The sequence below is a fragment of the Misgurnus anguillicaudatus genome, chromosome 4 (genome assembly GCF_027580225.2).
Source record: "Misgurnus anguillicaudatus chromosome 4, ASM2758022v2, whole genome shotgun sequence".
Taxonomy (NCBI): Eukaryota; Metazoa; Chordata; class Actinopteri; order Cypriniformes; family Cobitidae; genus Misgurnus; species Misgurnus anguillicaudatus.
Window position 1 is genome coordinate 32,412,811 of NC_073340.2, and position 15,774 is coordinate 32,428,584.

Here is a 15,774-nt window from a genome sequence, read left to right on the forward strand (position 1 = left end):
TTTTAAAGGGTTTTACATGTCAGTATTAAAAGTATGAAGAGTCTGTCGCAGTCATTAATTGAGCTGTAATTGAGTCTCGTGCATGCATGCAAGCTGATTGTGGTTGAAAGTCATTTGTTCTTATAAGTTTGTTTTTCAAGAAACTTCTGGAAATCCTTCAATGAATAATTATATTTTATAGACATTGCCATAACATTCTCGTAATGCATACTATATATGTTGACAAAAGTCAGCAACAGTCCCGTATAGGGTGTGTCATAGTGAGGATGTTGTTTAGCTCTTTGACACATGTTTTAAATGCAGATTAACATTCACAATCAAAACAAAATGTCTGCAAACTGGAATCCAGCAGAGATCAAGCAGCTCCTTGCTATTCACTGAAATTGTTTATAGCATGATGAAATGGCACACAATGTAAAATTGCACTGATCAATCTGTGTACCATACTGTAACAGGTCTGAACAAATCATGGCTTTACATTAGATATGTTTTTTAAAGCAAAATGTTAACTCTTCTACAAGCTGCTTATTTAAGATGAGAAACTGACATTGACTGTAAAAGTCAATCAGCTTGTGCACCGATCACTGTAAATGAAGAAATACAGAAGTACTACATTCTGGCAAGCCTTGTTAAACAGCCAAATATTGATTATGACTTAAAGCTACAGTAATTAGTTACTGACTAACTGTGCCAGGCATCTGTTGTTTATGGGTTTCTTTTAGAAGTGTCATAAATTCCTTAAAGAAATGGATAACATGAAAAGAAAATATTGTCAATCTTGAATTATTGTCTTTAATTCGTGAAACTCAAAAATGTAAAATCTGAATTTGCACACTTTAAAAATTGACTCTTACACTGCTAAAAATGATTTTGAAGAAAAACAATTCTTAGTTTTTTTGTCTTGTTTTCAGTAAAAATATCTAAAAAATCTTAAATTAAGATGCTTTTTCTTGATGAACAATACGACACAAGAAAATAAGTCTAGTTTTTAGACCAAAAATATCAAATTTAAGTGATTTTGTGGATAAAACAAGCAAAAAAATCTGCCTATGGGGTAAGCAAAAAAATCTCTCTTTTTTTCAACACTAAATTCAAGAAAAATTCAAGAAAAAACGGCTTACCCCATTGGCAGTTTTTTTTTGCCCGTTTTATGCACAAAATCACTTAAATTTGATATTTTTGGTCTACAAACTAGACTTATTTTCTTGGGTCGTTTTTCTCATCAAGAAAAAGCATCTTAATTTAAGAATTTTTAGATATTTTTACTGAAAAAAAGACAAACATACTAAGATTTTTTTTCTTGAAAATCATTTTTTGTAGTGTAGTATTTTTGTCAGTACAAATACCTAAAAATTCTTACATCCAGATGTATTTTCTTTATGAGCAAAATGACCCAAGAAAACAAGTAGTTTTTAGACAAAAATAAAATACAATTTAAGTGAATTTGTGCTTCAAAAAAATATGCCAATGGGGTAAGAAAATGTTTCTTGAATAAAGTGTTTAATAAAAAGATTCAAGATTTTTTTTTCTTACCCCACTGGCAGGTTTTCTTTGCTTGTTTTAATCACAAATTCAGTTAAATGTTATGTATTTTCTTAGGTCATTTGCTCTTAGGTCAAACTGCATCTTAATTTATGAATTTTTAGATATTTGTACTGAAAACAAGACAAAAATACCAAGTAATAAAGTAATCTTTCCAGTGTAACTTTTCAACATTAATAGTTGCCTTTTATACTGCAAGCTTCAGAAATCATGATGGCAAATGGCATTGACTATGACTGAGAAGATTTCTTTCTTAGTATTTTTTTCTTTCTTAGTATTTTTTTTTTTTTTTTGAGAATTGCCCCATGATTTATTCACCCTCAAGCCATCCAAGATTCATATGACCATCTTCTTTCAGACAAGCACCATCAAAGTTATATTAGAAAATTATATTGTAAGTGCATCCATCCATTAAGTAATCCAGATGGCTCTAGTGGGTTAATAGAGGCCTTCTGAGGGTAATCAATGCAATTTTGTAGTAAAAATATCCATATTTAGTGAATTATAAACTACAATAACTAGCTTCTGGTAGCGGCCAATGTGCATACTTAAAAAGAAATGCATTTTGTGTAGTCATACTAACTACCTTTGAGTAGTATACCTTACCAGTGTAAATCAAATCATCATTTCTTTTTGTTGTGTGTAATAAACAACAACATTTTAAGATATTTTTGTGTTTCATGGAAGAAAAAAAATGTTATGGTAACTAAATGTTCAATTTTGGGTAAACTAGTCATTTACTTCACAAGAAGGTACAGTAACCACATGTATGATCAAAAGCAATTTGAAAATTAAATCTGCTTGTACATCTTTTGTTTTACAGGAAATTCAGCATGGCTGCCGCTGTGTTCTTACATCTTTGTCGCTGCTGGGCTTGAACACAGCCACGTTCCACCTCAAGAGCCTCTAAAGTGCATGATGTAAATGCATTTTCGCAGCCTCTGAGAGATGTACGATTGAAACATGACCCTCGATGCAGCTTTCTGGACCCCTGGTCCGGCGTCTGATTAATTCGAGCCCCTCCGAGAGACCATCAGAGGGGGGAATAAGGAGCAGAGGTGGCTGGTGATCGGTGGTTGATGACCAGGAGGAGGAGGGGGATTTGGAAACCATCTATATCCATTGGAATATACCATTTCTGGAATACCACTGTGCATTTGGAATATTGTAGAACTTTGGGAATTTTCAATCATTTCTGGAATTCGTTTGGAATATTGGGAATTTCACACCTGTTTTGCAGTCATGAAGGTGAACCCGAGCGTTTGTTTGTGTCCTGTACTTTTGTGCCTGTGTTTTCTGGAGAGGAGTTACGAGGCGAGTCATTACAGCCAGGCCAAAGTCATTGCCAGGAACCACAATGCAACTCACAGTCACAACCAGACCAAGGATGGGGAAACAGAAGTGCACCATCGACCCAAACGGGGATGGATATGGAACCAATTCTTTGTCTTAGAGGAACATATTGGAACAGATGCACAATATGTAGGAAAGGTGAGAACTAAATATTACTTAGAAAATATTGTATGTTCCTTCGAGTTACTTGTCATAACTTTTGTTTTAAATAACACAACCTCTCTTGTAAATGCATAAGAGTTTAATGCATAAGACTTTAATGCAAATGATCACTTTGATTATCATATCCACACAGTAAGAAGTGTCATGTCTGCTGGAACAAACATGAAAGTTAATAACCCATGTTATCGTAATGGCTTGACAGACAGTTTTCTTTCCTGTGTTGGCATTGTTTGGGGCCTGATAAGTCAGTAATATTTTCCTTAAAGAGAAAGACTAAAATAGTATGTTAACATACAGATCAGTACTAGTCTGAAAACACAGAACTCTACTAAGACTATAGTGAAACAGACTATATGGGGCCATTCACATTTCACATCTAAAACTGCACAGAAGATGCGTCCACGCAGATTTTCTCCTTTTTTCCAAAGCGTTTGCCATTGCTATGTGACCATAAGCCGCACTTTCCAATATTAGCTGTGTGCCATTTCGAAAGCTGGGTCCTTCGAAGGACGCATCCTTAACTCTTTCCCCGCCAGCGTTTTTTAAAAAAAGTTGCCAGCCAGCGCCAGCATTTTTCATGATTTTCACAAAGGTTTAATTCCTTCCAGAAAATGTTCTCCTTTAAATATATAAACAAACAATATATCAAATTAAAGAACAGACCCTCTGCTTTAAAAAAAAAAAAGTTGTATTCTACCTTCATTAGTTCTCTTGTAATCACCTCTCAAACATGAGTAGGTTTCTTCAAAAACACCCAATTTTGAGCAAAAAGCTGAGATAATTCCATTTTTGTGAAGGACTTTTGATAGAGATTACATGCAGAGCGATCTTTAAAACATACACGGAGTTCTTTCTCTTTCACATAAGGTGCTACTTCCGGGTTGTATAAGTTGCGGACGTGCGCCACCTGGTGGATAATAGCGGTATTGTGGAAAGACGGAAAATCTCGTCATTGGCGAGATAATTGACGAGATATCTCGTCAATGGCGGCGAAAGAGTTAAAAGCGTGTACTCGTTCTTTGGAGGTCGCAGCCTTCAAAGTCCATGAAAAGAATTGAAATATGACGGTCTAACCTTCGGAGGATCCATAAGTCACCTGCTGTACGCGCCCACCGCGCCAGTCAGTGGGAAAAGCTGAGATTTTTCTGACTTATTAGAAAAAATATGAAACCAGAAAAATATTAATTTTGTTTAGGAAAATATGACACATTGATGTAGATTAAACTAACCAACATTATATCAACCTTAAAAATGTCAGATACACAGAATAATATTAATACAAATATCCAGCCGTTATATTCAGCCGTTACAGGTGCGCAATGAATCTTGGGATAGCATACAATGTAAAAAAAATTCCATTCTTACTTAGTATTTTTATCTTGTTTTCAAGACAAAAAAGGGGGAAAAATCTTTAGACAAAAATATACAATTTAGGTGAATATGTGCTTAAAACAAGCAAAAATATCTACCAATATGGTGACAAAATATTTCTTGAGTTACACACTGCAAAAAATTATTTTCAAGAAAATGAAATCTTAGTATTTTTGTCTTGTAAATATATCAAAAAATTCTTAAATTAAGATGCTTTTTCTTGATGAGCAAAACGACCCAAAAAAATAAGTCTAGTTTTTAGAACAAAAATATCAAATTTAAGTGATTTTGTGCATAAAACAAGCAAAAAAATCTGCCAATGGGGTAAGCATTTTCTTTTTTAATTTGGTGTTTAGATTTTTTTGCTTACCCCATTGGCAGATTTTTTTGCTTGATTTATGCACAAAATTACTTACATTTGATTTTTTTGGTCTAATAACTAAACTTATTTTCTTGGGTTGTTTTGCTCATCAATAAAAGCATCTTAATTTCAGAATTTTTAGATATTTTTACTGAAAACAAGACAAAAATACTAAGAAAATGTTTTCTTGAAAATCATTTTTTTGCAGTGTATGTCTAGTTTTTAGACAAAAAATATACAATTTAAGTGAATTTATGTTTAAATAAAAATAAAAAACCTGCCAATGCGTAAAAAAAATATTTTTTTCTTGAATTAAGTGTTTAAGAAAAAAGTTAAAGATTTTTTTTTACCCCATTAGCAAATGTTTTTCCTTGTTTTAAGCACAAATTCAAGTCATTTTTAAAGTATGCGGTGTAGGCTGTGAAAGGATCCATTCGTTCTATCCTTAGCAGCGCAGAGAAATAAGGACACATTTTGAGTTTTCATTTTAAGCAGCCTTCAAATTGGGACGGCCTTACTTGCCTTCAGTCGCATTGCAGTGACGCAATCGGTCTTAGAATGCAGCTTTTGGAGGTTGCAGCCTTCGAATTGGGACACAGCTGTTAATAGGTAAAAGGGTGAAGCTATCTGGTTTGTTCTTGTAACGTGCCTGGAGAAAAGAGCGCAATGAACCGCATGCATATTGCAAAAGACGCAAAATGTGCAAAATAACGCCTGACCCTTTAAAGCCTCTGACTCATACCAAGTACCTTGGTCAATATTGAAGCCCAGCAAACATCTTCTACTGGTTTAAGCTGTACAGAGGTATGACAGCAGTTTAAGACTGAATCCGGATAATGTTTTATAACCTCATGTACATCATAAATTTGTATATCAGGTAATAACCTTTTGCCCTTTCTTTCACCATATTCCATCACTTGTCTGTGACCGTTGGTCTTGATCGATCACTTCTTTGCATGAAGTTTAGCTTAGCACAGCGAAACAGCTGCTCAGAACTGCAGCTTGACTTATTGGTTTGTGTTTCACATTTGACAGCCTTCATCATTTTGGCAAGACTCGCGACTGCTCGCTGTGTTTGCCTCACGGGCTTGTCGATCTTGTAAAACATAAATTTTGTGTCCGTGCCAACCAGTAAATAGGACCATGAATCTATTAGCATGTTGAGTCAGTCTGGAGGCAATCTGCTGAATCAATGATGGGAAGCTTCTGCCGTGATCACGTTTGGGTACGTGTTCCTCATTAAGCTTAATAGATTAATTTATGTAATTATCTGCTTTTTATACACATTGAGTGTTAGGTGAGCTTTCCCTTGTTATTACTGCGGGACATGAATTATTAATAAGACACCTTCAGCTTATTACTAATATTTTTCTTGCATTCATCAGCCGAAATACAAATACTAAGGGCTTACGGCACTTGCAATGCTAAGGTTGTTGGTTTGATTCTCAGGAACACACAAACTGGTAAACCATATGGTGTGCTGCACCAAAGCTATAGCAAGGCAATTTGTACGTATTTTAATTAGTAGGACCACATTCGTACATTTTTATATGATTTGCCTTGGCCCCTGTGATGTTATGGGTGGGTTTTCGTTATTGTTTTTTTTTATATGTTTTTGCTAGGGCACGATTATGAAATTTGGCTGACGGTTAATTGTCTAATAAATTATGACGATTATAACGATTAATTGCCTGTTTTAGGGCTTTGACGTTTATGATGATTAATTGTCTGTTTTATTGCTTTGATATTTAATTGTCATACATTTTTGTTTGTTCATAAAATAATTTTCACACATTTGTGATTATTTAAATTAAATATTTGCAAGGTTTACCTGGCAGTAAATATTAATACACATAACACATATTTAAACGTAATTATTTAATTAATATATCTTTCAAAAACTGAAAATTCTTCATAAGAAATAAACACAATAAAGTGTCTTAAAAATAACTGAAAATAAAAATGCAATCAAAATAAAGTGACGATACCAGAACATGCCTTAAATAGTAGCCAAACCTACTAAGGTCATATTAGTACTGAGACACATGTCTGTAGTGGCTGCCAAAAAATTTATTCTTTACAGATCCTTAAGGATTGAATCCTTTACTTCCCTAAATTTGGAATTGCTGTTTTAAAAATATATATTTTCCCATGGCAGGTCAAACTACTTATCAAAGTTTTGCATAAGTTAAGTTCTTTGAATGCTGTTTTTTCCTCTGTATTGAATGGCTTTGTAATGTATTGCGTTACACTGTCAGTAAAAGAGCGCCATCAGTTTCATACAGGCACTGCAGCTCCCCCTTGTGTTTTTCAAAGAGATGTGCAATAATTGCGGTGATATGGAATCATTGCAAGGTCAAACAATCGCGATGAGATGATTATTTAATCTTTGTGAAGGCCATAGTTTTTGCATGATTAACTTTGTATGAATTCATACGAATTAGCCAACTCGTAAAATATGTACAAATTTGCTGTGCCAATCACGTATGTATTTTACAAGGTGGCTAAGTCGTATATTTGCACGGCCACATTAGTACATTTTTGTATGATTTGCCTTTGCCCCTGTGACGTTGGGGTTAGCGGTAGGTTTTCGTTGTTTTTATGATAATCATACATTTTTTGCATGATTAACTTTGTATAAATTCATATAAATTACCCAACTCGTAAAATAGGGCTGTAACGATATATCGCGTGTGCCAATAAAAAGGCCTGTCTAAAATCGAATCTGCATCGCAATTCTGTGTTTCATGCGCAGTACTATGGCGTTTCGGTCAGTAAGAAATCCGTTACCAATCTAAATCATTATAAGTCGGAGTCGTTTATAACATGCATTTAAAAAAGCAACACTTGTTAAACAAAGTCTTTCAAAATATTCTTTATTATCATGAAAATACCTGAAACAATTTGAAGAACAGCGATATAAATATTCCTGTAGACATTTCCTGGAATAGGGTTTGTAACGCTTCTTCTTCTGTGGCACAAGTGGCGTTTCTGCACGAGTGCGCCCCCTGGCTTTTAGATGTGGCGGCATTTCACCGTAATTCATTCAAATTCATTCATTTAGAAAACGCGCATTTGCACGATAAATCGTTACAGCCCTATCGTAAAATATGTACAAATCTGCTGTACAGTAGCAATAACATACGTATTATACGAGGTGGCTAATTTGTATTAATTTGCACGACCACATTCATAATTTTTTGTACAATTTGCCTTTGCCACTGTGATGTTGACGTTTTCGTTAATTTTTTTATGATATTATACATTTTTGCACAATTAACTTTGTACAAATTCATACGAATTAGCCAACTCGTAAAATATGTATGAACTCTCATGAGATCAGGTTGGCTGTATTGTAACCTGCTTTGAAAATATACTAAATACAGTATGTGACCCTGCCCGAGAAATCGTAAAGTCTCATAAGCTAATGATGAAATTTGGAGCGTAAAAGTTTGATTCCAACCATTTGATTTCAATCGTTGACAAGACCTTACTCAGTCAATATTAAAGTCTCATATATGTGCAAACTAAACTTTAATATTAAGTCACAATTGAATTCCAAAACACAAATTAAATATTTTATTTTTACACCAAAAACATTTTCATTGTAAATAGATGCCTGGTAGTATTCACTGCCATTTACTCACAATCCAACATTGCACAAGCTAAATAAAAGCAGTATCCCTCTAAAACCTGTCCTTGGGCTGCCCTGTGAATCAGAGCCAGCTTTACCCTTCATGAACTAATTCAATAAACCTTCTTAAATGGGTGCCTGTTAACAGGGGGCAAACTCGCTGTCCTTTAATTCTCGTTGTGAATCTTTTTATCTCTGGGTCCGAAGCTAAGATGGATTCAGAAGGTCACGATGTGTTACACAATGAGATCATAGGAAGCTGGTTAAGTTGTCTCCATGCACATTGCCTTCTCTTATCTTCAGAAATATGGAAATGTGTGGCGGTTCATCATTATTCGGGGTGCTCGAGCATAGCCTAATGCCTAGAAAGGAGGAGAGATTGAAAAAAGAGAGAGAGGCAGAGATAGACCTTTCTCATAGACAGTTTTATTGCTCAGAGGTTCCTCTGCTCAGGTGGCATGCGGTAGACCTCAGATTTCTCTGAAAAAATAAGCGAAAGACTTACAGAAAGTAAAAGGCTTGCTCTGCTCTCCATGTAATCTCACTGGGAAATCATTTAAACGAAAAAATTTTGCATCAGTGTGATGGTCAAAAAATGGTCCCAAGCCATCACTGGGTTCTAAAATGTACCATTTAGGTACAGATATGTATAAATGTGTTACCAAGAGGTACTAATATGAAGTCCTTGGGTGCAAAGGTGTACGTTTTTAAAGCGTATTCCCATTTTCTCTGACAGTGCAGAAATATCACCCCTACTTTCATATATTCTCTTTACTTTCCTACAAATTAGGCAAAACTTAAATGAAAGCAAAAATAACAGATTAGATAAGAATAACAAATCATACATTTAATAAAATCACACCGGCACAGCTCTTTCTGAAGAGCACTGATTTGTTAGCTTACTATATGAACAGAACCTCTGGCCGCCATCAAAAAACCGATCGAAAAATTTGCTTAGTTCAAAGCATCAGGAAAATATGCTAATGCACAACGATAAAATGCCATTAACAGCAAAGATTTAATTTGACATGCGAATGCAAAAGGCAAAGTCCCGAGATCATTAGTGCAGCTTACTCCCTCATATTTAATTACGCTGCCTCTAAAACAGGGGCGGGGGTAAAATATGGCCGTGATGCGAAATGACCCTTAATTAGATCGGCGAAGTCTCCAGACAATTAATCCTTCAGCCCCTTCATTTATGTGTGCGTGTGTTTATTTTGAGTCTTTGCTTAATTAAAACTTGTAGACGCTCACAATAGCGCAGGAACGTTCCCGGGAGGAATGACAAACTCTTTCAGATGACAGACCCTGCATTTCAACTGCTCCATAATTTCTTGAAATGGGTCTTGTCTCAATCAAATATGAGTAAAAAGCCCCATAAGGTTTTGCATATTTACATTTATGCTTTTAGCTGATGCTTTTATCCATATTGTGCATTTTAAGGAATACATTTTTTATCAGTATGCGTTCCCTGGGATTCAAACTTATGACCTTCTGCACGGTTAGCGCAATGCACTACCCATTAAGTTACAGGAAATGTGCTCATATACACTCTTAAAAATGCTGGGTTATTTTCAACCTAGAGTCAAAATAGGGACCAACCTAGCCATTTGGTTTATACCTGACCCAACAATGGGTTAAAACAACCCAGCATAGGTTAAATATATATATATATCCTTTTTTTGTAGTTCAACGGGTGGAGCATGCCACTAGCAATGCAAAGGTTAAGGGTTTAATTCACAAACTCTAAAAAATGCTGGGTTGTTTTAACGGTTGGGTAAAATATTTACAAATCCAACAATTGGGCTTAAATTAACATAAAATGTTTGGGTCAAAAATGTTTGGGTTTTCTCATAGGTTCATTTACATCAATGGTTTTGGTTTGTTCATATTTTACCCAACCATGTGTTAAAAACCACCCATCATTAGAGTGTAGTATGCTATTCAACATGGTCCTTTTCTTTCTCACAAGGTCCCCGAATGAGCTAATACATCTTGAAAGCAGTCATTCATTTGTCGTGTGTTGTGTTCATCCTTGGTTTTGGGAAAATGTAATACCTCATGCGCCACATAAACCGACACACGTGTAACATATAGTGTATGATATATTGTGTTTTTGCAGCTGAGAGAATGTTCAAGGTAGCATTATATATCGTAAGACTTGATTCCTGGTTCCGGTTTGTCAGGCAATGTCTCTTTTGCAAATGGGATCATGAAACCCTAGAGGTTTGGGATATGAAACAATCACTCACAGTTAGCACAGATACCAGACACAAAAAGAAGTGAATCAATCTTAAAATAAAGGTACTGTTTTTCTGTGAGGGCATCATCCAATGAAAACTACTTTTAGATAGACTACAAGGTTACCAAACCAAACACAGTTGTTTTCCTCAGTTTTATAAATGGCGTTGGATAAAACTGACTGTTGAATGCATAAATGTAAATATAAATGTACAACAAATATTTAAAGGGATAGTTCACCCAAAAAATTTTATTCAGTAAATCAAATTGTCAGAGAATTTTCATTCTTGATCTCTTTAATCCAATGCTTATTTCCCAATACAAAGTATGGAATAGTTTTGCAAGTTTACAATGCACTGCACTGTTTCCAGTGAGTTACTGTAACTGCCCCATTACAGTACCATGACTGTACATGTTTTTTACAGTATGATGCCTTTACCACAGTTCCATTTTACAGTATGATACCCTTACTGTAACCTAGTTTAAAAACATATTGCCTTGAAGGGGAATCAATCCCAGGTCACCCATGTCGTAGGTCTGTAACACTATCACAGTGCCAGAGAGTTACTTGATGAAAGTTACTCGCTACACTCCCCAAATAGCCTCTTCTGTCACTCTCCCGACACTCCGAGGAGCGAAATCTTGGCGTCACTAGTGTTTTGAAGTCTTGAGGTCAAATTCAAATCTGACGGTCAAGCATTTATCCATAATCCCTTTCTTGTTTCTATCTACAATTCTCAATAAATTATTTACACTACTGAAAAACAATTCACATTTTGAAATTTGCTTCACTGCTAAAACCATAACAAATAAAATGTATTTCATTTCATATATATATATATATCTTTTTCCATTTTATATGCTTTTATAACACAGTTTTATTCAACTACAGTAGCACTACTGCTGTGGTTTTACAGCAGTCTACCGTAAATTCAAAACATACAGTAAATCACTGTGAATTAAATGTTAATACCAATAATGCAATGCACATTACAGTAATGAACTGAAAAATGATGGTATTTTACTTGGCATTTTGTGGTAAGTAACTGTAGAAATTACAATTAACTCTTACAGTGTGTGCTTTCTTTTGGCGAATCAGTTTCTTTTTTTGATCAATGCAGCCACTAGGGATTTTAAACGTTTCAAAATGTTCGACTTCACCTTCGTATTGTAACGTATTTCCGAATGAAACGGAATATAACACAAGGAAAATAGTGTTTTCCACTATTAATTGATTGAATAGAGAAAAGTAGTCGTTTCATTCAGGAATGCTACTGACAGTTGAAGGGGGGCGGGGTTAACGGATGCCCCGCCCAAATTCTCTAGCTGACGTCATCAGAGAAGGATTGTCACAAGAAGGCAGAAAGTAGGGGAAAGTTAGGGGACAAACTAACGCTTTTTGACTTTGGCTCTATCATTAAAAAAAATATATAAGTTAGATTAATAATTTTTTTGACACAATCAACACAAACATCTCTGCTACAAATGAACACTTAAAGTTTGTTTGTGGGACCTACCGTTATCGTACAATTACACTGAAAGTGACAGGAGTGCAAATGTTACAACTTACTCCATAGGTGGTAAACAGAGGCTTTCTTTGTCACACCTGATAGAAAATTTTGTTTAAACACAAATAATTCACAAAAACAATCACCCACAAAGAAGGGGCTGGAGGTCTACGGCATTCAAAACAGTATCCAGAATGTCAAAAAAAAAATATATAAATCGAAGGTGCTCTTTGGCAAATAAGCAAAATATCCAAAATAACAAAAGGACACCAAGGCACTCTTCTTAATAATAAAACTGCTTTAATGAAGGTGCTAGTTCATCTAGGCCTTCATCGGGGCAAAAGTAACAAACAGTGCTTCAAACACAGTTAAAGAGCACAGTGATATATATAATTCAAATAATTCAATCAAATTCTGTCTATATACCAAAGGTGGATATTGTTTATATATCTGCCTATAATAGAAAAATATCCACACATTCATCCATCCATGATCCTTCATCTAACAATCCTTGTATTATGCATTAATGCATTTAAATAGATAAAGGGCTGCACAATTATGACAAAATCATATTTGTGAGTTATATCCCCTGATATTACACTGTAAAAAAATCCGTAGAAATTGCAGCTGGGTTGCCGGTAATTTACCGTAGATTTAAATGTATGTTTTTTTACTGGCAACATTTTGTTCAAAGTTAAATGAACATTAAACATTTACAAGTCATTGTCTTTACAGAGTAAAACTAAAAAAACAGCATCAAGCAAAACATTCTGTGAACCAAAATTTGAAGCAAAAAACAGAAAAAAGTTGATGATGATTTCTGGTTCCCAGAATGCTTTGCATGAGATTGTTATTGTATAGTTTAATTCTGTAAAGACAAAGACCTGCCAATATTCAAAACTCATTTAACTTTGAACAAACTCCTGCCAGCAAACAACATCAATCCAAATCCACGGTAAATTACCGGCAACCCAGCTGCAATAACATTGTAATTTCTACGGAATTGTTTTACAGTGTATATTCACACTTATCATTTTGATGATTAGTATTTACATTGTTTAATTATCATTGTATACCTGAGGTTTAATTGTAACACTGTGTAAAACAGTTTTCTATCCCAGCTATCCAGAGCTGATCCTGTTCTCCCTGGGGCCCTAAGCAAAATTCTGCTAAGGGGCCCTCCTACCTGACCCATGAGCCATGGTACCTGACCCGGGCCGTGAGCCATGACCTGTGAGCTTTGACACACATTCACACTTGAGACCCTACTGCTCTCACTACATACAAAATATGGTTACCAGTGTTGGGAGTAACGCATTACAAAATATAATATATTACAGTAATATATTAGTTTTTGCTGTAACGCATTAATATAACGCATTACTAATAACATTTTGGTAATATTGTACTTGTTACAGTCTTAGTAACGCACGTTACAACAATGCATTTCAAAATTAGACTGTGTTATTTAAATTTTTTATTTTTGACCAATGCCGCGCGACCAGCATCCACACAGGAAAAAGCTGTGGGTAAAATGGTATGTCTGTTTCCGGTTCTGTATGCAGCATGTTCATTTTTCTTTAATTTTGTATTTAAACTGCGTTTTGGACACACTGTGCGTCAAATATACACGCGTATCTTAAAGAGCCGCTTCTGGGAAGTCCGCGGCTGTATAAGCATTGACTAAAAAGGCCGCAATCAGGTCCAGTACTGCCGCACACGCATGCAGGGTAAAAAATAATTCTGCGAATGAGAGCAAAGTAAAAGCAACAGAAAGTCTCACATGCTGCTTGAACCCCAGAAGTAAAAATACTTTTAGAAAGCTTGTCAGTAAAATCCATATCAACACCAGCAATGACAAGGTAAGCTAACATTGCTATGGTTACAGTCCATATACATAATAGATGGCTATTCCTATGCTATCTACAGTTTTATTACAAACAGTAACCTAAACTACAACGTAACATTAATGTAGACTTAAACATGGTTATCTAAATATAATTTAGTACATTTAAACATAACTGTTTAAAGTTTTTACCAGCCTTTGTATGGTAGCCTATATGCATTGTTTGGCAAAAAGCAGTGTTCCTCTGTTTGTCTGTGTTTTATTAAGCAATTATATGTTAGCCTACATGTAATCCTTATATTGTACTGAAATGAGCTGTATTCCTTGAGGGCTAATCCTCCAATAGCACTTTTTCATAAGTTGTGTCAACCAAGTGCATGCCAGGTTTGTGCTGTGAATCTGAATTAAAAGTGATCACTTAAGAATAGAAATGAAAAGAGGTTGCGTGGCTTGCCATGTTATTAGGCTATAGGTTGCATTATAGTGGGCTCTAGCTCTATTGTGTTTGGTATGTGTACCATAATTTACCAGACTTTTACCAGATCATTTGTCTATGTTTATGATTCTGACAGTGATTGTTACTGTATTTTGCCATAAGTCTTCACTCTGCCTATTAAAGCTCAAGGGCCAACAACACATAACTTCTAGATTTATAAGCAGGAATAAACTACATTTTAACATTTTGTAATGCCTAGTCATACTTCTGTTATTTTGATGAAAGTAACTCAAAAGTAATGCAAAAGTAGTGTAACTCATTACAGTTCAGAGACAGTTATATTGTAATGTAACTAATTACTTTCAAATGACAATAATTTGTGATATATAATGTATAACACTTTGGAAGTAACTTGCCCAACACTGATGGTTACTACTATAAATCACACTCTTAATATTTATATTTTAAGTAGTGAAAACTGAATTCTTGATATCAAAAATCCATATCATGTGAATGTATTAAAGCTAAATGGCTTGCCATACCTAACTGTTTATAGTATGCATAAGAGCAATACTTGATACCTGATGGTTAGGCTACTTACTGAGGGATGTGCATTCATTTTGACCTAAATCCATTGGTTTCCATATTGCATTAACGTTGTCATTTAGGAGTGCTATCGCGCTATTTTTGTTATGTTACCCACAGATGTTGCTGCTGAAAAAACGCGTGTGTTATTTCTTGCACAATTGCACGCGCATATGAACGCATATTCACGCGCGGCGCGTTATCGAGTGTTTATGTTTATAAATGGCACACGGACAACCGCGCTGCGCGTGAATATGCGTTCATATGCGCGTCATTTGGCGTTTATTCACGCGAATATTCACGCAATAAATTGTTGTGTGACAGACAGGCTAAGAGATCCACTGGCAACACTACACAGCTAATTTAGCAAGTCAGATAGAGAGAGACTGAATCACATCAACTTAACTTTACTGTTTGGTCTTGCTGACATGACATCAAACTTGAAGAGAACACAAGTTTACCTGATTGCTGTTCTCGCATTTCACTCTCATTTTGGTTCCTTTTTCTTTTATCATGGCCAGATGGATAGCTCCTCCGCTTCATATTATCATCTCAGTAAACAGTAACACGCGCTGTAAAATGAGGCAGGGGGAGGCGGGGCCTTACGTCATATGCGGGGCCCTATGCAGTCTGCGTAGTACGCGTATAGGGCCGATCGGCTCTGCAGCTATCAGTTACTAGAAGTTGCTGACATCAAAATGCTGTTATGTAAAAAAAAAAGTGATTAAAATAATT

General features: G+C 35.3%; 1 protein-coding gene across 5 annotated transcripts in view; it reads left to right on the top strand.

Annotated features, from left to right (window-relative positions):
- LOC129420438 (cadherin-18) overlaps window positions 1-15,774 on the top strand; it is a 340,672-nt gene that overhangs the window by 199,147 nt on the left and 125,751 nt on the right. For all 5 annotated transcript variants that reach the window (XM_073867160.1, XM_055175343.2, XM_055175341.2 and 2 more), the window contains one exon: window positions 2,366-3,033. In XM_073867160.1, coding sequence (XP_073723261.1) covers window positions 2,785-3,033 — 249 coding nt within the window. In that variant the 5' untranslated portion in view covers window positions 2,366-2,784. The remainder of the gene's footprint in view (window positions 1-2,365; window positions 3,034-15,774) is intronic.